Source organism: Vidua macroura, chromosome 14 (assembly GCF_024509145.1).
Source record: "Vidua macroura isolate BioBank_ID:100142 chromosome 14, ASM2450914v1, whole genome shotgun sequence".
Classification (NCBI taxonomy): domain Eukaryota; kingdom Metazoa; phylum Chordata; class Aves; order Passeriformes; family Viduidae; genus Vidua; species Vidua macroura.
The window spans coordinates 17,077,228-17,102,075 of record NC_071584.1 but is presented as its reverse complement, the minus strand read 5'-3'; the positions used below and the strand labels follow the sequence as shown (position 1 = coordinate 17,102,075).

Sequence of the window (24,848 nt, the reverse complement as noted above, 5' to 3'; positions counted from 1 at the left end):
AGACAAAGATGAATGCTCCTGTGCTGGAGGAAATGTGGCAAAATCCAGAAAATGAAACAGCAAAACTCTGAGAGAAGCTATCAAATGTGCACAGCAGCTCTGGGGGGTTTGTGGATGTGCTGCAAATCACAGCAGCAATATTGATCTGTCCTGGTGTGGCGACTGGAGTTCTGTGGTGGCTGGGCCTGGAACAATCTGCTCAGTGTTCCTCTTTGCAGAGAAATGCATTAGGGCAAAGCAGGTGTGCTCCTGAAAAAGACATCACCAAATTTTCCCCCAGTTTAGGCTAGAGAAATGTAGGGATGGAATAAAACCCTATAATGAAACGTGGGCAAATTTAAAGAACTGCAAGACAAATGAAATGTCTAGAGGAGATACTCACCAGAAACTGCTATTCATCATTTAATATGATGTTTTAAAAATAATGAAAGAAACAGCACAACAAATCAAGGGAGAGGTGAAAATATCTTTTTTGAAATAAAAAATATCTTTCTTCTAAAACGCTTAGCTAATTATTCTTCCTGTTTTGTTTATGCACACATAGAATGTATTCAAACCAAGGAAACTAGAGAAAGTGAAAGGTTTGCAATACCTTGGGAATCAGTAGTTAATTAGCACTGCTAACGTAAAAATTCAAACTCCACATTCTGAGAGATAAAAGAACCACTATAATATAATTAACTTGGTGGCAAACAAGTAAGGAAGCAGCTCACAACTCCAAATGACTCAGGGTTGCTACGGGAGACAGACGGGTGATGGAGAACTCGCTGGGGCTGTCGGCGGCGTTTCAATTCTTATCTCCAAACCACACCACGAGGCCACAGTCAGGGAGTGCACGCCCTGCCACCCCCACCCAGAGCCAGCCCAGTGAAAAATGAAAGGGAAAAAAAGTGCTAGAACTGAATGGATGAAGGTCGAATTGAACGCTACTGAAGGTAAATTAAGGAGATCTCAGCGTAATCAGGGGGTTGGAGAAGTGCTGGCACAGCAACACTAAATGAAAAGCAACACTGGTTGTTTGAACTTCCACTGGTTTTAACCTCAGGAGTTCTTAGGGAAAAGTGTTTGGAACCAGCCACAGAAAGGTTTGGGTTGGGAGGGACCTTAAAGCTCATCCCATTCCCTCTGCCATGGGCAGGGACACCTTCCACTGTCTCAGGTTGGTCCAAGCCCTGTCCAACCTAATCAGTGTAAAAAGTGCCAAGTCAGAATGAAGAACTGACAGTCTACAAATGAAGGTTCTGTTGCTTGTCCTTTGTATGAAATAATAATAAACCAATTTTTTTACTGCTATTTTCCATTGAAAACGGAGCGCTCAAAGTTGGTACCACAAAAATATTTGAAAATCTTAATCCCTGATCTCCTTTTCATAGCATTGGTACTATTTAAATATTCTAAGAGTTTTCAAACTTTTCTTTACCTTCAGGGTAAGCCTCCCTCCAGAAGTGCCTTCCAGCCCAATGTGGTTTGTGATTCTCCTCCCCAAACCATCACATACTTGAGAACACACACCAAGATTCCTAAAATTAACTGAATTCCTAAGTTCCCAACCTCAACTAAAAGTATTGCAGACACACTGACCTGCTGTAGTTGCAGCAGCCAGTTTCCTCAACATGGAAATTATTCCTAGAGTTTTGTTTTCAGCTCTTTCATAACACAGGCAAATGTCAAGGTTTGGGATATCTAAGGTATCTTTTAAAACTATAGCAATGAATTGAACAGTTGAGGAGGTTTTTGCTTATTTAGAGCACATTTATAAATCATTACCTTCCTCATGGATGTGTTTCCTGGATGGTCAATGGCAGAACTTGCATATCTAGGACAAACAGAAGAAAGATGTCAAATAACCACAGGAAAAAAATCCCAAACTGATTACATAGCGCTTACAGACACTCTGTGAATTTCTAAATATAACCACAGCATCCTGCAGCACAAAGTTCTATAAGATTTTGCAACAGGATGCCACAGATACCAAGAATTGACATGTTAATATGCAAAATACCATCTCTGATATATGTCAGTTCTGTGAAGACTGGAGAACAAAGCAGGGCAGCAGCACCAGAGGCCTTTCCTCATCCAGTGCAAACAGTATTGGCCATGATGGAAACAGGACACTGAATCAGGGTCAGATTTGTCCTTTTTATCAATTTTTCAGAACTTGGACTAATACACACACGTAGAATTTTGGATTTACCTACCTGGTCACAGGAATGCATTTTTAATCACCTCATCTGGATCCATGATTTACATTTCGGTTACTAGAACTTCCATCTCTTATATAATATATTCCTGTTGCAAGAAGTAAATTCTCACTGCAGATTAATTATTGAGTATTTTGTAGCGAGGTTTGAAATCCCTGGCTCAGGTCTCTGCTCTGGGCTGTTGACGCTTCGAGCAACTCAGGTGCACCTGTAAATCTCTGCAGTACAGGTGCATCTGAACATGCAACACTGACAGCAAAATGTCAAGACTGAAAGTTATTTTTAAAATGTTTATCTCTTCTTATCTCTCCAGCATTAACCACAAGTAAAAAAAAGTCATTTCCAAAGCACACCGCCGTGACCGTGATTAAAATAATCTTTAAGCATTATTTACAAAGACAAAATGTGTTATGAGAAAGAACTTGAGCAGTGTTTTCACATGAAAACAAAGCAAATATTCAGCAAAATGTTCATCCAAGCAGCAGCTGTGCCCCGTGTGACTGATGCAGTTTTTCTGCCTCCCTCCCCTGGCTGCTGAAGGAAGCAGAGATCAGCACCCAGGTCCCCACAGGGATGTCACAGCTACGTGACAACCCTGGCCAGAACCCACAGGTGTTGAGGCTTCCTATTACTGGGAAAAATTCTCCTGAAGTGAAGATCAAAGACCAGGGAGAACCCTGCTAAGCACAGTCAGGTGTTTGTCTGCAGGAAAGCTCAGCAGTGACTCCTCACTGGGTGCCTGTTACCTCCTCGTCGTCTGTGAAACAACCCCCAACAGGGCAAAGCTCCTGGCAAACAGGGGAACACATCAGCTGCTGCTCAGGGACAAGCCTGCCTTCCTGAAACCTCAGTGCACCCACAGCCCCAGGGATTCCACCTCCAGCTGCAGGCTGCCACTGCCTAAATTGATGCCTTCGGTTTTAGCTTTCATATTTTCCAGATTCTGTGCTGCATTGGTGAATAACTCTGAACTTTATATAAAGTGTCAGCAGCTCTCCTCACAGCTCAGGCAAACAGAGCAATCCTTTTCCAGCCCCAGAACCAAGCACACTGCTCCAGCTCCAGCCCAAAAAGTGCAAACAGTGAATTGAGGAGAGCAAACTGGGAGGGTGGGACTGCAGCACCTGGAGCTGGAATTGGACAATGAACCCCAGTATGGAAATGGACCAAAACTTATCAAAGTGTGAAAACTTCTGAGCCAGGGTGTAGCCCTGGCTGGGCTCTTGCACTGCCCAAGGTGTGTCCTGTGAAGGCCTTTTAATAAATCCCAACTTTATTCCTTTAACTCTGCCCAGCCTCTGCTCCAGCATCAAAATCACACTCCTGCTCAGGAGTGAGGTCACAGCTTCCAGCCCCAGGGGCTGTGAGGGGAGCTCAGGTCTGCCTGGCAGGCAGGGAGGTTTTGTGTCCTGCAGTGTCCTGCACCAAGGGCTGCTGGAGCTCCTGCCCTGTGCACAGAGCTGGGCCAGCTGGGAGGTGTTTGGGTGCCAAGAGTTTGGGGGAACTCAGAGTTGTAAGGCAGAGATTCCGCATTTCTGCTCTGCTCCAGGCTGTGGCAGAGCTGCCAGCCTTGCTCTACGCTCTCCTCATCAGATGAGTGAAAAAGCTCCGTGTTCCCAGGGAGATCCTGCAGCCTCGTAGCTCTCACAAAGCTGCTGGAGCTCCCTGCAGCCTGGGGGAGGTTCTACCACATGCAGGAAACAGCTTCCTTCTCCTTGGCTTTTCTAAAGCAAAGGATGCAATAATAAATATCACAGAAGCTCTACAGGTCCCTGTATGTTGAAATCACAGAATCCCAGGATGGTTTGGGGTGGAAGGGCCATTAAAGCCCATCCCATTCCATGCCCTGCCATAGGCAGGGACACCTTCCACTATCCCAGGCTGCTCCAAGCCCTGTACAAGCTGGCCTTGGACACTTCAGGGATCCAGGGGCAGCCACAGCTTCTCTGAGCACCCTGTGCCAGAGCCTCCCCACCCTCAAAGAGAAGAATTTCTGTATATCCAACCTAAATTTCCCCTCTTTCAGTTATTGAAGATAATGATATTTCACCCAAATATGTCAATCTATTGACACAGTTTGTCTCCTGGTCCCCAAAGCCTAACTCTAGGGGCAAAATATCCGAAAATCGGTTTTTGTTTTGGTTTAAGCTGTTTAAATCACTTTAAATAAGGTTATTAGGAAGGTGATATAATTTTGCCTCTTGAAATATTTTTCAACACATTGAAAAGATATAATATGGTCATGCTTTGGGCCTAAAAGGTGTGGGAGAAGGGTTCTTCTATAAAAGAATATAAAAGCATAGCCTTTTGCTATGAAAGTTTGCCAAAATTTCATCAAGTCATATGTCCCTGGAAAGTATCTCTTGGCAGATGCCCTGTCCTGTCCACCAGGGATGTTCCATCTGGATCGCAACGTCCCTGCCAAGCTGGGCATGTGCAACCTGCTGGGAAAAATCAGGAGCCCTTTGCTCTGGGAAGAACAAAATTGCTCAGAAGAAAAAAAAAAAAAAAACAAAAAAACCACAACCCTCTGCATCTCTTCTTTGTGGCTGCACCAAAATGTGGGTGTGGAGAAGGAAATGAAATGGTGAAACACGTGGCTGTTTCTGGGAAGGGTGTGGGGTTTGAAAAGTCAGGCAGAAAGGAGCTGAGGGGGGGCACAGCAGGCTGAAAATAAGGAGAAACAAGTGGGAGAGAAGAACAGGACAGGAGAACATTTAAAGGGGTTGGGAGACTAAATGAAACCTGTCAGATTTACAGAAAACAGGAGGTTTTGAACACTCAGGTGTAAGAGGTAAAGGCAAAATGTGAAATGAAGTTGTTACTTCAAAAGAGAACAAGAATAACTCTCCCCAGGTAACCCTGCACAGGAGGGATGCTGTGAAGCGGAACAAAATATTAATATTAAAATATTAATATGTTTAATCTCCTGTAAAAGCAAACCCCCACACTTAGCTGAGGTGATGAACTGCTGGCACTGGAGGGACAGGACTGTCTGTTGTCAGATGAGGTGGGATTTCATCTGTACCTCACTTTAATCTCTGCTAACAGTGCTGCTCCGTTTGGTTAAATGCCATTTTAACCATGCACAGCACACCAGGGAAACAGCAGCAAATGGTCACCACTGCAGCTGCCTTTCAACTGCATTGTGATGCTCAAAACACACATAAAGAGGTAAAAATGCCCTGGAAAATCAAGCATGAAGTGGTCAACAGCTGACAGTGCTGCACCTCGGACTTTCAGCTGCAATTCAGGGATGTTTATAGCCCTGAAGGGAATCATCAGCAGTTGTAAATCCTTTAGACTGGTCAAAGAACTCTAAATCTAATTAATTATTCAGCTTCTTAAATAGGTTTAGGCCATATACAGGATGAAAAAAACAGAAAAAGAATAATTATCATAGATTACAACTAAACTGAATTAGAAAATATGATGATACAAAGTAGCTGTTGCTTCAAACATTCCTTTAACTGTGACTTTTGGATGCAACATGAAGACACTTCATCAGATGAACAGCAAAGAAATTAAACACAAAATTTATTAGAATAAATTGATTCAATTCAGACCTAAAGGCCAAACTGAGGACCCCATTCTTAAAATCTATGTACTACAAAGCACAAATATTGACAGTAATTTTGTACAGACTGAATTAGAGGTAGAGATTCCTTGAAACATTCTGCCTGTTGGTTATGAAAATTGTGTTGGACACACAGGACATTTTTCATCCTCAGAGTGAGTCTGAAATACTGAAATTCTGAAAAGTAAAAAAGTAGATTGGGCAACATAACAGTAGAATTTTTCCCCTTTACAAATATTTTATAACCTTTTTTTCTGAAGGATTTTTTAAACCTTTGGAATTTTTATTTATGTTTGATGTTGGCAAATGAACGTTTGCTAAATGATATCAGCAATGATATCTCTAAACCCTGAAAATTTATTCCTCAAATACTGCAACGAAGTTTCTAAAAGTAACGAATGGAGTTTAATCCACAAATATAACTGTGTATATATTTAAATATAGAATAACAGAAGTAATTACCTTTCAGTATCTCCACTGACTGTATCCCCTGCTCTCTGTAGAAGAAAAATAAAGAGCATTAAGCACAGCTAAAGACCAGACTTCCTCGGGGCTCTGAGCACAGTGAAACGAGTGACAGAGGTAAACCACAGTCATTCTGTGACTCTAAAGCAAAGGAAATGGAACATTTATTTCAATTTTCAGCTAAGAGTTATTTTAAAATTAAGATCATGCTTAAAACAACTTTCATTTGCACTTATAAACTAACTTCAGATGCTCTGTAATTGTGATCAAAACTTTTTAAAATAAGGGAGCTAAAATGTATTTGAATGTTTGCAAAAATGTTAATATTTGAAGGGGAGTTTAAATGCAAAGAACAAATATTGCAATGTAAAATACAGAATTTCAGAAGGACAAACTTTCTTTGTTATCATTCTTGCACAGCTTTAAATAACTTGATTTACCACACTGGTTATTTATTCCTCTGAGGTTTGGAAATGAACCTGTCTTCATGGAGCAAGCAGCAGCTGATTTGGGGTTAAAAATAAAATCTTCAGACAGTTTAAGTTACTTTAAAACAAGTTTGTGATGGAGGATTTTTCCCACAGCTAAATATTGAAATCTACATAAAATGAAATTACAAAAAACCCACCCCCAAATAGGTTGCAAAATTCACATATATTTGTTTATAAATGCAGAAATCTGCAAAATCTTTGACTTTCTGGATAACCAAATAGAAAACTGACAATTTTAGTAAGTTCAGTGTTCGTGTTTTAATGCCACTGCTTGAGGCCTGCAGCAGGTGTTTGGTCAGAGAGGATGCTGAGCCACAGATGAGCTCAGAGCACAGAAGGGAAGGGACAGGAAGTTTGCTGGGTGCATTTTTGCAGCAGGGTTTCTAAGGCAGCTTTAGAACGTGCAGGGGACAAACACATTTTGCATTTTGCCACCTCCTCGCTCAAGAAGTCCCCCTTACCCCTGGGGTACAGAACCAGTTATCAGCTTTTAGTGTGCCTCAGCTGAGATACTCCAGCAAATGTCAGCTGCAAAGATGATCCCACTCAAATCTGATCTGATGAAAAGTAACAAAATGTGCCCTTACACTAAAAGCAGGAGTTCTCTGACATTCCTTGTTGAAACCAGGCAAGGGCAGGAGCTCCCCACTGAGTGACTGAGCACAAAAAGCCCTAACAGCCTTTCCTGAGAGCCATAAATGCCTCAATTCTCCTCCGAGTATGCTGAAATGCAGCCTAGAGAACTTAAAAAAAAAATTGAAAATACCCTGTAGAAATACTCACATTTTCTCAAAGCAGATTGGAAGGGTTAACAGCACACAGCTAAAGCAAAATAGCTGCTTGAGAGATGTTGTTTTGGTGCTGGAAATGCACTGCTAAATACAAATAAACCAGTCTGAGCATCCCTGGAAGTACTGGGGACAGCCCAGGAAAATATTGTGTGGCCAAGCGAGCAAAAGAACTTTGACAGCAGCACTACCCATGCTACTGCTACAAAAATAGAATTTATTCCCACCAGAAGGCTCAAAGCTTTCCTTCTCTTATCCCTCTGACTTCTAAGGCTTCTAATTATAGCAACTAAAAGTGGGACTACTAATTCAGTCAGTGCTTCCCCTTCTATTTCTTAATTTCCTTTTCCGAAAATGCTCCCAAAGTAAAAGCAAAATGTTTCCAAATGCAGGGTTTGTTCCCTCTCCCCAGATGGGACCCATGCCACGCTCTCTTCCCTGCCACAGCTGAACTAAACCTCCCTCACCCTGCTCTGGCTGCTCTTTCCAGCACCCGAATTACAAATTTTCACTGCTAGAAGAATTCAGTTATTTATTTCCTTCCAAGAAAATGCACAGAAACCATTTGTGTCACACGTGATCACCTTGGATTGTGGCTTCCAGATTTCTTTTGATCAGATAGATTTCAGAAGTGTGATGTGAACTTGCATATATTAGGCTGAAAAAAGACTTACTAGGGAGAAATTTGCTTCTGATAATAAAACACATTTTTCTAGAGGCCAGTCTTTCAACGCCACAATTTTTTGTGCATTACCAAGCATTAATTTCCGAAGATATTGAATAATGTAATCTCATTAACTGAAGCATAGTCTGTAGCAGGGAAATTTAAAAAGACTCTATAACAGTGGGAAAAAGAAAAATATGATTTAACCATTGAACAACTCATAGATTATTGTAACTGATTATTAGTTGATGTAATTTAGAAAAGAGCAAAGAAGAATATCTATATAAATACAGAGGGAGAGAAAACTGTTGATATTAGTACTTGAAACATAAAAAAGATAATTACACCATTTAAAGTCTTTATCAATAATTAATTTATTAGAAGAAAAATCTCAGCTCCTGACCAACTCATCACTAACACAGAGATTATTACCAGTAATTAAGTGTGGACACTCAGGATTACTACAGACCTTTGCCACATATTTATCATCTTTTATTTGACTGATTTTCTCCCCAGAGAAACCCTCTCGAGAGAACAATCTTGTTGCCAGCTTGAAATGCCAACCTTTGTAAAGGATTTCTGATGCTATACATAGAAACACCCACACTCTGGCATTTCTATAAATGTCTACCTATAGCTAAAATTAATTTCCTTGTGTAATTGTAATTACATGCAGATTCAATGCTAACAATGACAATGTGGAAGGCTCCTACCTGCATTTTCAGTAACCTTATATATAACTTTTTTTTTCAGCAGTTACTGCTTTCCATTTTGTGACATTTGAAAAAAAAAAAAAGAAAAAACTGCCTTTTCCTAGTTCCCAAACTAAAACTTTACTTCATCTTACTACAAGGCCACTTTCATGAGTAGCAGACATGTGGGAGGCTCAGGAGACACAAGTCTTGTCATGCTGTCAGAGACTATAAAGCACAAATTCTGTGAAATTCAGGTCACTGGCACCTATCTGCCTCCTTTAGTCAGCTCCACATTTCTGGAGCTCCAGGGATCCCCATGGATCTGCCTCTGCTTGCACGAGTGGAGATGAAAGGACACAAAGGCCTCTGTGGTGCCACAAGCAGATCTGAGGCTCCTCTCCCAGAGGAAATCCTGCAGAAAGTCCCATTTACCTGAAACTATTATGAATAACTTATAACAACAACAACAACAAAAAAAGAGTTTATTTGAGTCAGAATTTCTTCTCCTAAGTAAAGAAATCAGATAAACCACCAAGAACAGAAGAACCCTGAGCTGCAGAGATCGTGTGAAAATATTCAACACCCATTATTTACTTGTTTCCTGAAGAAAGAGACAGGAGTAGTGTTGGTAATGAAATTAGAATAGTTTATTCTAATGTGTTTATTCTAATAGTTATTCTAAATGGGTGTTACTAATCTCAGTGGTCAAATTCAAGATATTTATTCCATCTACATCTATCATTTATTCAGATGCAAAAATTCAAAAGCTTCTTTATTGTACTGTTCTTCCTCTCTTCTATAATCAGATACCGAATTATTATTAATAAAAGTAAAAAAAGAAAAAATTATTTCTTCTGCTGCAGCTTTAACTCATATATTTATTATCCTGAAGATTATCATAGTTGTTGAAAACAATCAAACAGTGGCCTTGTTATGAGGGGCTTTACTTATCTCTGTACCTCAGAGAGCTGATACTTTCACCCACTGAATCTGCTTTCAAAGTTATCATGCTGAGCTAAAAATAAAAAAGGCCTTTGAGGTTTTCATTCCACTCACCCTTGTTGAGGGGAGAGATAACAGAGACAGGAAATCACCCACTGTAATCTACATTCATGTACAGTTGGAGGTACTCAAATTTGTGCTGAGGGAAAACAAGAGGGCAGGTGAGAAAATGAGCTGGAGGCAGAGGGAGGGGAGTTTGTGGTGAGGGTTGATGATGAGCACTGGCAGCACACGGGGGGAGCAGGGGAGCTCAGGAAAAACTGGCAATTCCTTCCCCTTCCTCTTCCTCACTTTCCCGTGGGAAACAGGTACCCTGCCCTGCCCAGGGCTGACCTTTCTGCCATGAAATGCTCCTGTCCTCCAAACCCAAAATCCTGCCTTTGTGCCATGAAATGCTCCTGTCCTCCAAACCCAAAATCCTGCCTTTCTGCCATGAAATGCTCCTGTCCTCCAAACCCAAAATCCTGCCTTTGTGCCATGAAATGCTCCTGTCCTCCAAACCCAAAATCCTGCCTTTCTGCCATGAAATGCTCCTGTCCTCCAAACCCAAAATCTGCATTTGTGCCATGAAATGTTCCTGTCCTCCAAACCAAAAATCTGCCTTTCTGACATGAAATGTTCCTGTCATCCAAACCCAAAATCCTGCCTTTGTGCCACGAAATATTCCTGTCCTCCAAACCCAAAATCTGCCTTTCTGACATGAACTGTTCCTGTCCTCCAAAACCCTCTCCTTGTTCTCCTGTTGGGGAAGGAAGGTGGAAAGAACAGGGAGCAAGGCTGAGACACTCAGTAGAGAGAAAATTCAGAGTCCCCAAAAGATTTCAAGTGGATTCCTACACATTGATCCTTTAAGCAGCAGGAGATATTTGTGTGCTAAGGGAGAGATTTCTATTTGGTGCATCTTCTGGAGGATAAATATTGCAATTATCATAGCAATAATCAGTTGTAACTAATATTTATTAACAAGCAGCTGTTAAATTTGGCTTTAGACTATATATATATATATATATGTATCTAAACTGTTTTTTTTTGGTAGCCTGGCAAAACAATAAAAACAAGGCATAAATTCATTTGCTAAAATAATACAACGCACTACAACTTAGTTGTGTTGTGGTTCTCTGGAGTCAGAGGATTCCAGAATGTTTTACAAATGGCAATTTACCCATGAAGTCACAGCAGGTTAATGAATGCTTCATTTGCTCTCTTGCATTGGTGGTGGTTTGTTTGAAGATGCAGAATATCATCATTTAAATATGCTCTAATAGAGCAGAATTACTTCTGAAAACACTGCATATGTTTGGATAAAGGCAGCCTCATATTTGCTTTGAGCAGTGTCCTGATTTAAGTACAAATAAAGGAACTCCAGGCCAACCAGGCAGCCTGAATTTTGGGAAGCAGCAGGAATGACAGCCTGTCTCGGGGCTGAATTTGCAGACACATCCATCCTAACCTGGCTGTTCAAACAAAATCCCAGCCCCTCTCCTGAGCCTCTGCAAGGGGCTGGATCTTTCAGAAATTAAAGACAACTTGAGTTCTGGGTTAACACTGGTTTAGTATTTTTTTTTTTTTTTTTTCTGGATCCAGGTCAGTTACGAGGTTCTTGATTTCTGAATGAATGTGGAAACTCAAAGACTGATGATATTATTGTTAAAAAGAACCTTTCTCAACATTTTATTTCCCTTTATTTTCCCTTATACTGTAAAACACCTTTTTAAAATACCTTTTTCCCCTTTGAGCTGTTTATAGATTAATGAAGAGTGTAGTTTAGAGAGTCAGGTCTGAAGAGAACTCTAAAGAAATACATTATTGGACATTGCTATTCAAGGATACTCTTCAAGTGTGAGGGAGACACTTGTCAACTCCAGCCTTCATGTGCACAGTCCCAATGAAAAATAATATTATTTTACAATCAGTACAACTGGGCAGACTCATTTTGAAGCTAGAGAAGTCAGAAATACTTATATTGGCTTCTCTGAGCAGCCAGAACCCACACAGTCATCCTCAGAGTGATTTCCCAGCATAACTGCAGGTAGGAAAAGAAGGTTTGCCATATTACAGATTCTTAAATAAAAAGCAAAGATAGAATTTATTCAGTAATTCAGAAAGGAAATAAAACTCTGAAGAAAGTAATGCTCAGTTTTGTTTCTTTCTGCAAGAGCAGGAAGGAATAAATAAAACATGAGCACATTTCCTGCAAAATTGGCAATAAAAGGCTCCTCCTTCAGTCACTGGAGCTGAATATGTGTGATTCTCCCAGACTATCTTAATTGTTCTACTTATCAGAGCAGCTCTCAGACTGCCTGTCATCCCAAAAAAGCATCTGGAACATCTGGCACATCCCAGCGTGCACCCATTACACAACACCCAGATCTACATTGGTTTTGCAGAGGTTTTAATTCCCAGCATGTACCATTAAACTTTATATCGTTTGTCAAGCTGCAGGAACAGTTAAAGAGCATTCCCATCACCCTGTGCCACAGGGATGAGTTACCTGGGATCAGCAAGAAGGGAATAAAAAGCAAGTTAAGCAAGTGCTGTGTGACAGTGACTAACCCTAAAACAGCGTCGTGCTTCAAATGATCTTTAAAATAAAAAGTGACTCCTGGTCTGGCACTCTCAGTGAATACCATTATTTCTGTTTGACTGTGAAGGGAACATTGAAATGAAAGAATTGATCTTAAAACTCATTAAAAATTAAGTCTTTTCAACACACTGAATTCTAATTCACCAAAAAAAAAAAAATAGAAATTCCAGTCTATTCTCCAGTTTTTTAATATATGATGATACTACAAAGGAAAATATCCAATTATTCTGTAGATAATAGGCCCAGAACATTTATCACCAAGTAAAACCAGATGAAAGATCATTATCCAATTGGAGAATTTAATGTGGTAACCAGCAAATTGAATTTCAGAGCTTCAGAAAGTCGTGCAAGTCTGAGGCAATAAAACCACAGAGTTGAACACCGTGTGGATATCCAGACTGGATTTGGAATGAGAACTTCAATATTCTCTTTTTACATGGAAGCTGGTTGCCACAGAGCAAAATGGAACTGGGCAGCAGCATAGGTACAGTTTTCTATAACTTTTTGTAAAATCCTGAAGGTTTTCCAAGATTTTTTTGTGTTTTGTTTTACGGTCAGAAATGCAAAATGAAAAATTTCCCAGGTACATCTGGTCTACTGAGCTGGAGTCCTGTGTGGTAAGTTAATTTTCTGCAGAATGAGATCTGCTAATACAAAATAAAAGCATCTTTAGGTTTTAACTCTATCCTTGTAAGCCCATATTTAGGTTCAACCTGGTAAATGATGTCACTTCAGAAGTGAAGCATTAGTAAACATAGAAAGTCATGTTCCAAGAGATACTCTATTAATTATTAATTATTTATAACAGCCTTGCTAATTGTAATTGACTCTTGCTTAGGTTCTGTGACATTGCATATCAATTAAATTAGAGTTATAAATACATCCTGGAAGGGGGCAGTGTTTCTTGACAGGAATATTTTACTGCAACATGGCTTCATGCATCGTTTTATATCCTGGGCATGCTGCCAATATTGCATTACCTAAATATCCATTTTATATAGGAACTCTGCATCCTCCCAGCAACTTATGAAATCAGGCTAATTGTTTAATTTTAGGTTCCAAATCAACATTCCTTCCAAAGCATTAATCTAGTGGTGAATCTCTGCAATTACCAATTTTGCAAAACTTCTTACGTCTGGTAATTTAAACTACTGTTAAGTAAGTGCCTTTTTGGATTTTTTTGCTACATATTTATGGAAGTGCTTAGAAAATTAAGCAATGGCTAAGTGATGCTCAATTCCTCCTTCCATCAAGCCATCCTTGTTTGATTACAAAACGTTATCACCTTCCCTTCACTAAAGATGATGAAAATCCTATTTATCCTCTCCATTTCCCAAAGCATTTATCTGGCCTGGAATTTTGATCTATATCCAGAATTTGTACTGGGCATGTGTTAAGAGGAGAGGATTTCATGGAAATGTGATTCCACCAGTTCTGCACTTTTGCCTTCCATTGAAAAACACAGAGCAAATGTAAGAAGAGAAGCTAAACCAGTTTTGTCAACTTTAGAAATAAAAATATAGCAAAAGCTCTTTTAAGATGATTTGGTCTCATTATCCAAAAAAGGTTTATATATCAAAATGCTTATGAAAATCCTGGTAACACCTTTAGATATTAAGGAAATGAGCTGACCTACTTAAAACTTAAATTTATATCTAAGAACACAACAACTCTCTGCTACTTTTCCTTTTTGCTATCAAGCTGCCATGAAATGTTCTTTGATATTTCACATTTTTGTTCTGGGTAGCTCTGTTTCAAGATAAATATGCCCATTTTTTTGTTTGGCTTTTCAGAATTCTTTCAGTATTCCAAGTGGAAAGACGTTAATGTGAATGATTCTGTGCTGGCAAGAACCCACAAAATCTGTGTCAGCAACTCTGTGTATTTGTCGACTCAGTTCCTCTTGTATATTTATAAGGCAGTTGACAAAGTGCCTCAGATATTCTGATTCCTGTGATTATCTCCTGAAGGACTGCAAAGGTCTCTTTTAATGCTGCTCCAAAAATTTATGGTGATGAAAGAATTAATACTGCTCTGTGACTCCATGAAGAACCATTTTACCTGTGCCCTCTCCTGTAATCACTGCACATGGAACAGAGCTTGTGAACAGGGACTGCACTCGCTTTTAGGGTGGAACAACCACTCCATGTTGGCTCTTCCTGTTTTCCAGTTTCCTGCTTTTCCTTCAGACCCTTTAGAGCTGACATTTTATGTCATTTGGGTAATTTTAAATATTTACTTTATTATCATCCAGTATCATACTGCTAATCGGTCACACCAATTAATTGCATGATGCTGTGGAAATCATGCAAGAAAATACAACTTCAGTCCTGAAGTCAAGAGTGGAATTTGCATCTTACCCAAAACAACCTATTTGCTCTCTCTTCAGAACTCAGGTGAGCCAACAGATCATCAACAGAATTCCAGAAATTGACTGAAACCCGCTGATTCATCTACCAAATTTTGAAATATTGTTGGGGTTTGTTGCAGGGCTGTATAATAATTTTATCATTCATCCTGATAAACTTCCTGCTAATTTTCTCTCCAGGTTTGAAATCCTTTGCTTTGACTTTGTAATACTGATAATCTCTGTCAGAGAGATTTAAATCCACAATTTAAATAAATAAATTTAAATAAACAGTAACTCCATTAAACTCATCTGTTTTTTACAAGACACAGTAATCAAAGTGAAAATACAAAAGCTTATAAATTAATGTATAATAAATCATTATCAGAGGCTGAGTGCAGGATCCTTATGAACCTTCAGAGATAATACAGGCTAATTAAACTAAACTTGGTGAGACTGAGTAATTAAGAGCAAGATTTTATTAAAGCATCTGACAGCAAATGATTCTTGCCTTGTGTTTTGCTGTTCTGTCCTGACTTTTATGGGAAAGCTGTCGTGATACTGACATTGAAAAAGTGACTCTTATGAGAAATTTGTCATGACACCAACTCTGAGCAGCCTTTCTCAGACTGTGAAATACAGCATGAAAACATGAAGTAGAAGACTGCACCTTTATGCCTGGAGCAATCCTAAGAGGAGAACATTTGAATGCCTGGATCACTCCTACAGGAGAATATCTGAATGCTTGGATCCATCCTACAGGTGAACATTTGAATTCCTGGTTCAATCCTACAGGAGAACACTTGAATATCTGGGTCAATCCTGCAGGAGAATATCTGGTCAATCCTGCAGGAGAATATCTGAATGCCTGGATCACTCCTACAGGAGAACACTTAAATGCCTGGATCCATCCTACAGGAGAACACCTGAATACCTGGTTCAATCCTACAGGAGAACATTCAAATACCTGGATCACTCCTACAGGAGAACACCTGAATGCCTGGATCCATCCTACAGGAGAACACCTGAATACCTGTTCAGTCCTACAGGAGAACATTTGAGTGCCTGGATCAATCCTACAGGAGAACACTTGAATACCTGTTCAATCCTACAGGAGAACATTTGAATTCCTGGTTCAATCCTACAGGAGAACATTTAAATACCTGCATCACTCCTACTGAAGAACATTTGAATACCTGGATCCATCCTACAGGAGAACACTTGAATACATGGATCCATCCTACAGGAGAACACTTGAATACCTGGTTCAGTCCTACAGGAGAACATTCAAATACCTGGATCACTCCTACAGAAGAACACTTGAATGCCTGGATCACTCCTACAGGACCTTTGAATGCCTGTATGACCCTACAGAAGAACACTTGAATGCCTGGATCACTCCTACACGACACTTGAATGCCTGGATCCACCCTACAGGAGAACACTTGAATGCCTGTATGACCCTACAGGAGAACATTTGAATGCCTGCATGACCCTGCAGGAGAACATTTGAATGCCTGGATCCATCCTACAGGAGAACATTTGAATGCCTGCATGACCCTGCAGGAGAACATTTGAATGCCTGGATCCATCCTACAGGAGAACATTTGAATGCCTGTATGACCCTGCAGGAGAACATTTGAATGCCTGGATCCATCCTACAGGAGAACATTTGAATGCCTGTATGACCCTGCAGGAGAACATTTGAATGCCTGTATGACCCTACAGGAGAACACTTGAATGCCTGTATGACCCTACAGGAGAACATTTGAATGCCTGTATGACCCTACAGGAGAACATTTGAATGCCTGCATGACCCTGCAGGAGAACATTTGAATGCCTGTATGACCCTACAGGAGAACATTTGAATGCCTGTATGACCCTGCAGGAGAACATTTGAATGCCTGTATGACCCTGCAGAAGAACACTTGAATGCCTCTATGACCCTACAGAGAACATCTGAATGCCTGTATGACCCTGCAGGAGAACACTTGAATGCCTGTATGACCCTACAGGAGAACATTTGAATGCCTGCATGACCCTGCAGGAGAACATTTGAATGCCTGTATGACCCTACAGGAGAACATCTGAATGCCTGTATGACCCTGCAGGAGAACACTTGAATGCCTGTATGACCCTACAGGAGAACATCTGAATGCCTGTATGACCCTGCAGGAGAACACTTGAATGCCTGTATGACCCTACAGGAGAACATCTGAATGCCTGTATGACCCTACAGGAGAACATCTGAATGCCTGTATGACCCTGCAGGAGAACACTTGGTGCTCTCGCCGTGGCCCGTGCAGGGAGCCGCTGGCTGGGCACTCACGTGGTAGAGCGGAACCGTGTTGTTCTCGGCCAGGGAGAAGCTGAGCACGTCCTGCTGCCCTGGCTCCAGCCTGACGCTCACGGTGGAGGCCAGCACCGAGGGGCTGATGGGGTAGCCAGGGTTCCCCGGGGCTTTGCCCTTTTTCCTGGACCTCCGGCCCGTGTCCCGCTTGCTGTCCTTCTGCGCCAGGGGCTCCTCCTGGATCACCAGGATCTTGTCGTCGCTCAGGTAGCGCAGCAGCGAATTCTCAGAGTCAGTGGTTGGAGGGGGAGGAAGACAAAAAGAAACATTAGGAAGAGGAAACAAGCACAGAACCATTTTGGCTGGCCAGAGGATCATCACTGGGTGCTGTTAAACTGGGAAAAGTCGTGTGAATGTCCAGGGAATTGTGAGGGCTCTCCCTTGTCGCTGTTGGACACGAAATGAGTACACAGAAGCTTGGTGAGTTCAAGAGAGGAAAAGAGCCAATTTTATTTCTGACCTCACAATATATAGAATTCCAAAAGTGACAGTGGATTGGAGGATGGAATTGCCACCTCTCCAGCCACACTGGTCAAACCAAGAGTCCATCAATTCTCTCCTCCCACAAAGAAGAATGCAAAACAATCATTATTTACATGAACAGTGCGTGGGAACTCCAGTAGAAATATGTAAACATTATCAGAAGGCTAAAGAAGTTTTATGAGAACTTTAAAACTTTCAAAAGAACTATAAAAGAAAACTTCACACTTTTAAAAATCAGGGCAAAACTCCCTGGACTCCGTTCCGCATTTACGGCCACCATGGATGGTGAAAGGGAGCAGGCACAGAAAATATTACTGGCTTGTATCATGCAGGGAGCATCTTTGGAACCATTCCAGACGCCAGGATTGTAATTTCAAGGAATTTGACAAGCTGGAATAATGGTTTTAAGGAGATGTGCAGCATACTTGGGCACAGATTCAAAATGGGAGCTGGCCAGGCAACAAGTCTGTTACTGTCTGCACCAGTGAAATATGAGCTAAACACACATCAACAGATTTGGAATAAATGAGAAAAGGCTTGTGCTTTAAATGAAATTTATTTTCTCTTGGAATGGAAGTTTACTGAAAAAAAGTAGTTTAAAATCCTGCACTGATCTTCAAGAGTATCATTCATTTTTTGTCACATTTTTTGGAGTCAAGTTGAACTCCTCTCAGCTTCCAGACCATGCCTAAAAGATTCTGAAAAATAGTATTCAAGAATCTTCAACAGTCGGTGTCACAATAAATATGGTTGTATAGTGGAAGAATATTCTTTTGAATTACATGTTTTCTTTTTGCCAGAGGAAATAAAGGAAAAAAAAGAAACTATGCAATCACTTTTCTTTCCTGCAAAGTTCATAATTCCCACTGGGATCAATGGAAGTTTATGTGATTAGAACTGCTGGTCTGAACACTGACAGTACAGTTGCTGATTCCTGTTCCAAAATTTAATTCATACTGATCAAAATGTTCTCAGAGGATGCTACTTTACATCTGTAACATCACTTAACTGTTTTCTAGAGCTGTGCAGATTTAAAACTGATTGCTTTTAACACATATCTGAGCCTTCAAAGTACTTTTTCCCTTGATGTTTATGTTTCTTTATACTAGAATTAAATTCCTCCTACTAATACAAATTTTAAATTTTCAGAAATAGAAACAGAAAAGCACAGACACTAAACAGGCTGTTCCATATCTTCTGTGACACTAAAAAAAAAAAAGATATTTTTTTCCTGTGATGCTCCTTAAGCAACAAAGAAAAAAACATCTTGGAGAACAGCAGAGAAAAAAAAAAATACTCACCTCTGCTTCCCCTCTTGTACATGTTCTGTTCTTTGGACTCCCCTATCCAGCTGTACTCAGTAGGCATCGAAACTGGCCTCAAATCTGCAAACAAGGCAAGGAAAACTAATGTGACTTTTGAAGGCTAGGAATGGCAGGCTGTAGGGTCAGTAAAAATTCCAGGTGTGTCACAACCCCTCAGAGCAGTCCATCATTAGAGCTGTGGCCTTCAGGGTCAGTGAAACATCCCAGAGCCTCCTCTTCATCACCCTGACCTCAAGGGAAGCACATCAGCTTTGGTGAAATTCCTTGTAAATGTGAAGCAGATTACAAATTTATTTGAAAACTCTGCTCTGTATGAACTTCCTCACTCATTAAACAGGTGTTGGGAATAAGGAGAGAAACAGATTTTAAGTGGATGAAAATGCTGTAGGAAAAGTAGAGAGAGAATCAATACAGAGGCAACAACACAGATCTGTCAGGGAAACAGAAACCCCCCTGGCCTGGGAAATCACACGGTGAGAAATGAGGGGATCTCATTTCAAGGAACTTTAATTTCCACTGGCTCAGGAGGAAAACCTGGGGCACAGTTTGGGGACAACAGCCAGCCAAGAGGATCCAGCCACAGGAGTTTCAATCCATGGGGTTTCATGGCTCCGGGGCAGTGAGACCCTGACGTGCCCAAGCCATTCCCTACCCGAGCACCAGAACAGGGATGGCAGAGCAGCAAACCAGGAGCACCCCCAGAGCTCCTGAAAATCAGGGGGGTGATATTTGGGCTACTGAGATTTGCCCACATTACACTTTTGTGCACACCGTGAAATTTAGTGGATAAATAATCCTATGGAAAAATACATTTCATTGTCTGCCTCACAGCTGCCTTCAACTGCAAATGTAGGACTCAACTCCTAATCCTTAGAAGAGCAATATCAATTAAGAAAAAAAGTCAGTAAATAAAAAATAATCACTAATATAAAAAGATAGAGAAACAAGATTATAAATTAAAAAAAATGAAAACAGGAAGGCACAAAGCAAGTGAAGATCATCAGAACCAAACAGAGCAGTTTTTCTGTAAAGAAAGAAAAGATCTGAAGCTCAGAGATGATTTATACACAAATACAGATACCACAGCACATCAAAAATAGAAATTCAGGACAGGAATCACACAAGGCAAATGAAGAGTGATTTTGTAAACTGCTTATTTCACTTCCAAGTCCTTTCCCAATGAAAAGTAACCTATAAATTGTTTTGACATTGCAGCTTAGATATTTTTCTGAGGAGCAAAAAATTGTTGTGTACAAGGATACCAGAATAAAGTGAAAGAAAAAAAAGAATTGTTTATGATTTTTTTGCCTCTAACACATAAATGGAAGAGGTTTGATATGCATTGCCACAAGAGCTCTTTAGACCAGAGCATTTTAGAGTCAGAAAAATAACAGAGTATAATACTAAGTAAAACAAAAAACTCACTTCAACGTTGTTAAAAACAAGCTTAATTTTCACAAATACATTGAAAAAAAATGGACTTTTTATTTACCTTCCTGGAGTTTGCATATCCTATCAATACCCATCACCTGCCTGAGTATCCACCCACCTACCAGCTGCACAGGAGACTTATTTCTAATAATGGCTGGAATCCTGGGAAGTCCAAGGCTGGAATTTTGGAGCAGTAGTTTGTGTCAGCCCAAGCAGTAATGAAAGTGCCTGCTTGGCCATGAAAGGCTTCAGAAGTTGTATTTTCATTTCTTTGCCCATGGCTCTGTGGTTCCAGCATCAGTGTGGTGCAGCTGCCATAAATCCTTTTTACTGAAAGACACATTGTCACTTTGATGACTGATGTCACCTCAGTCAGAAAGTACAAAACCTTCCACTACAGCAGAACATCATCTGCATGTCTGTTAATCAACAGATTAATTAAATCTGTATTAAAAAAAAATAAAATCTGGCTTAGCAGTCATTTTTGAGAGAAAGGCATATTTCAGAGACTTTAAAACCAAATTCCTTCTGGATTTCAATAAAAATTGTCCATCATAGACAAAAAGAAAAAAAAAAATAATCTTGTGTACTCCTGGGATCAGGCAGAGAGCCCAATATTTTAAGTCACCATGCAGGAAGAATTTATGAAAGCAAGCCAAATACACCCATCTGGCTCCAATTCTAATCACAGTTAAGATTTCTCTTTATCTTTCATTCTAAGTTTGTTTTAAAATGATGTCACTTCCCAAGGAGATAAAGAGTGAACATTACTGGTCCCAAGATGGAATCCTGATTTTCAGCATCACAGCTCTCCCAAGCATCAAGCAGATGACTGAAGCAGTTACTAAAAATATCCTGCCTATAACAAAGATTTATTAAGATTTCCTGCCCTGAAAAGGTTCTGTGTGCATATACACACACCATCAAGTCCATTCTGCTTGCCATTTTTGCCAGAAATCCAGCTGCAATCAGCAAATTACAGCAGCAGGAGGGAGGCTCTGTGTAACTGATAAACACAAGATAAATACTAAGAGCAGGAGGCAGAGAAACTGCATTTAAGAACATCCCTGGTAGCAAACCCCACACCAGACTCAGCAGCAGCAGAATCAGGGACTGCAGTGCTTTAAGAGTTTTCTTTTTCCCCCCCACTGTGCTCCCTTTCAGCTGCTGTTGGATCTTCCACCAGAACCACTCTTGGGATTCTCTTCCCTGAACTGCAGCAGGATTTTAGTACCTGTGTTCTTCACAGACACATTTTCCTTTACTTCTCCGAGCTTCTGAGAGGTTTTCCCTTTCCTAAATTTCAAAGACAAAAACTTAGGGAGTTGTTGGGGCTTTTTAACAAAATGAGAGGAAAAAAAGGCCTCAGAGTAGGTGAACAAAGTACTTAGGGATGGCTTGCCATATATAAATAAATATCTATATAGATCTCAAAAGACAGCAGCTGCCCACAGAGAACACTGTGGTCTTTTCTTTCTCCAATGCTCAGAAATAATGCCATTTTCAAAATCAGACATAATTCCAGTTTTCAAAAGAAATCTCCTATCTGAAATCAGTAAGCTTTACCAAACTGTCCTACTGCCTTGAAAATAAAGCAACTGAAAATACATGGACCATACCCTGCTGTATTTCAGCAGTATTTTTCTCAAACCCATTAAACACCAAGCAATTCAGTTTAAACAGAGAAGCAAAAAAAATTTATCACTTAATTTTCAACAACACCTTTTAAATAGATCCATAAATACAGATCCATACACTTGTACACAAGCACGTGTGGTTGTACACCTGTACACTCAACAGGGATTTATGTACACATAGAATTTCTATAGGAAACCAGAGTTAATTATTGTTTAATAGCATTTTATATATTTAGGCATCCTCATGTGAAGATTTTGAAGTACAGTTCCAGCACTAATGAGTGCATTGTAGGATACTCCTCATGCAGTTAATGCAGCGCTGAATTTTGGAGGGCCTTCCATCTTACAGACACTTTCACACCACAAGGCAGGACCTTCACTGAAGTTTAACAGCCCAGAACATTGCAAGTGGAATAATCTCCTGGAGTTTGGGAGGGGAAATTGACTAAATAAAGATGCTGGCTATTCAAATAATATTAATTTAATTATCGTTCAACGTTCCAGTATGAACTGGCAAATAACTGTATATAAATAACTCACTCCTCACCAGGAATGTTCGTGTGTGATTTTTCTAATTATTCCTCCATGTGAACTTGTGTTTATTGTTCAGAGCCAGCAAGGTCTGACAAGAATGACGGGTTTTGGGGGGGGTTGCAGAGGTAAGAGCACAGTTTGTAAGTCAGGAGAAGGTTGAGGAAATGCAGCCTACCATGGGTGGGGGTTTTCTCCCTTCTCCTCACGCCTGAGGCTCTGCTCCTCTCGTACTCCGAGCCCCCGGGGTGGCCTTCCCCCTCAATCAGGGTGTAGTATTTCCCACTCTCGTGCTCCAGGAAATAGTTTGGAGACTCAGAGCCTTTCATCCCAGACTTTCCAAACTTGCTGATGTCATCACAAGACATTATTCCAATTTCATCCCTAAAAACAGAAGATGATGGAGAATTGAACCATTTAAGGGACACTTCCAACATGCAACTGCCTCTCCCAAATGCTACAAATAAAAAGTCTTGCAATTAAAATGCTCACTTTGTAAGTGAGGCAATTCAACAGATGTAAAAAAACAAAATCATAATTAGGTGCCACTTTAATTGTGAGATAAACATTCAGGAGTTTTCTATGATCTGAAGGAGAACGCAAGGACTTGTTTCAATATGAGCAGACAAGGGTTTCCCTTGCAGAAATGCTTGAGAATAACATAGAAGTAGACACATAAAAGTAAATCAAACTAACTGATTAAAGACTTCTTTAAATACTTTCTTGATTTAGGGCTAAACCCACATTTTGCTCAGCTAAGTGAAAATTAAGTCACTCAAAACAACGATATGGTGCTTAATGTATTTTCAGCTCTTAATTTTACTAATTATTCAGCTTTGTTGTGGGGCTGTTGGTTTTGGTTTTCTTTTATTAATCTAATGAAATCCAAGTGTAAAATTTTATTTTTCAAAACCTCAAATTCCTTAGGACATAAATACCTGGGGCCATAGAGTCCTGACATAGGGGAGAGAATGAAAACATCCTGGAGTGCAGAGTTGTCCATTTTTGAGGACATGCCCATCGTACTCGTTGGGGTTGTAGAGCTGCTTGTGGGGCTGGTTGGAATCACAGGCTGTAAAAATCAAAAAGGCACATGAAGAATAAATTAATGTTTTTTGTGCTACCAGAAACAACAAAATCAGTGTGCATAATTTCAGGAATTTTGACCTCTTTTTTTCGATTAGCCATTTTTTTTAAATTTCTGAAGTTTCTTCCAAAAAGGTGTCCAGTGAAACTCTAGTCTTCAAGAAAGTTATGAAAGAAACTGATAAACGACCATTAAATTAATTTAAAAGCCACCTCAAGGGAAAAATCTGAGACTCAATCAAAATATGATCTGTAATCAATGCAGAAAATCAATTATCTGAGGAGAAAGGACACAGTGTATTAAATGCCATTAATACAGAAGTTAATTACAGAGCTCTGGAATACTTGTACTGAATGAAATGATTGTGTTGGTTTCAGTGGAAGATTTATTGTTAGCAAGGACAGAACATCTTGATTTTATTAAGAAAGCAGAATTCACTGTCCTTTGGCTTTATAGCCATGGTGATACAAATGTGTGTTCTACGGTAAATAGGAAAGAAATATAAATCAACCTAAACAATAAATAAATGCCCTTTAAGATTTTTACTTTGTTAACTTCCACATGACGTTGAACACGATTGTTTGATTCAGATGTCACAGAGCAGCTCAAGTCCATGGTCTGCAAGGACTAGGAGGATGATAACCAAATATGCTGGGCAGGATACAGAGATATAAACAAAGAATATTTTTCAACCAAGGTTCAGTCTGTGTTGATACTCAAGAAATAGAAAATGTTTTTATTTATAAAAGTTATGCTTAAATAGATACAGCCAGTTGTCTACAGGTGGAAGGAAAACCCAGCGACTCAAAATTTGGATGAAAGCTATAAACACTGATCTTTTTCTAAATAAAATATTTTCTATCCTCTAGAGGTAAACACTGAAATATTTTTATGTGGTTCAGAAAGTAAAAGCAGTCCTAAATACCAAAAGATGATTTTTTTTTTAATAAGAATGTCAGTGTATAAAGGGGTCAAAATTATATTAGTTCTCTGTGCTCATTGTTAAACTAAATAATAAATGGTGCAATTGTTCTGGATCAATTAGTTATGACAGGAAGAATTATTCCAATTTGAAAAGTTCTCCAAATAAAAAGAAAAAAAAATACAGTATATGTTGTATTTTATTTGAATGAAGTTGTAGTGTGCAGAGCACTGTTTGCCATTGCAAATGAAAAACAAACATTTTGTCC

The 24,848-nt window shown here is 39.8% G+C and overlaps 1 protein-coding gene across 1 annotated transcript in view; it reads right to left on the bottom strand.

Annotated features, from left to right (window-relative positions):
* Positions 1 to 24,848, bottom strand: part of LOC128814387 (connector enhancer of kinase suppressor of ras 2-like) — a 169,928-nt gene that overhangs the window by 23,326 nt on the left and 121,754 nt on the right. Inside the window, exons 11-16 of the mRNA XM_053990187.1 lie at positions 23,510 to 23,643; positions 22,750 to 22,955; positions 18,950 to 19,032; positions 17,144 to 17,398; positions 6,241 to 6,275; positions 1,768 to 1,816 (exon numbers count right to left, since the gene is read on the bottom strand). Coding sequence (XP_053846162.1) covers positions 1,768 to 1,816; positions 6,241 to 6,275; positions 17,144 to 17,398; positions 18,950 to 19,032; positions 22,750 to 22,955; positions 23,510 to 23,643 — 762 coding nt within the window. The remainder of the gene's footprint in view (positions 1 to 1,767; positions 1,817 to 6,240; positions 6,276 to 17,143; positions 17,399 to 18,949; positions 19,033 to 22,749; positions 22,956 to 23,509; positions 23,644 to 24,848) is intronic.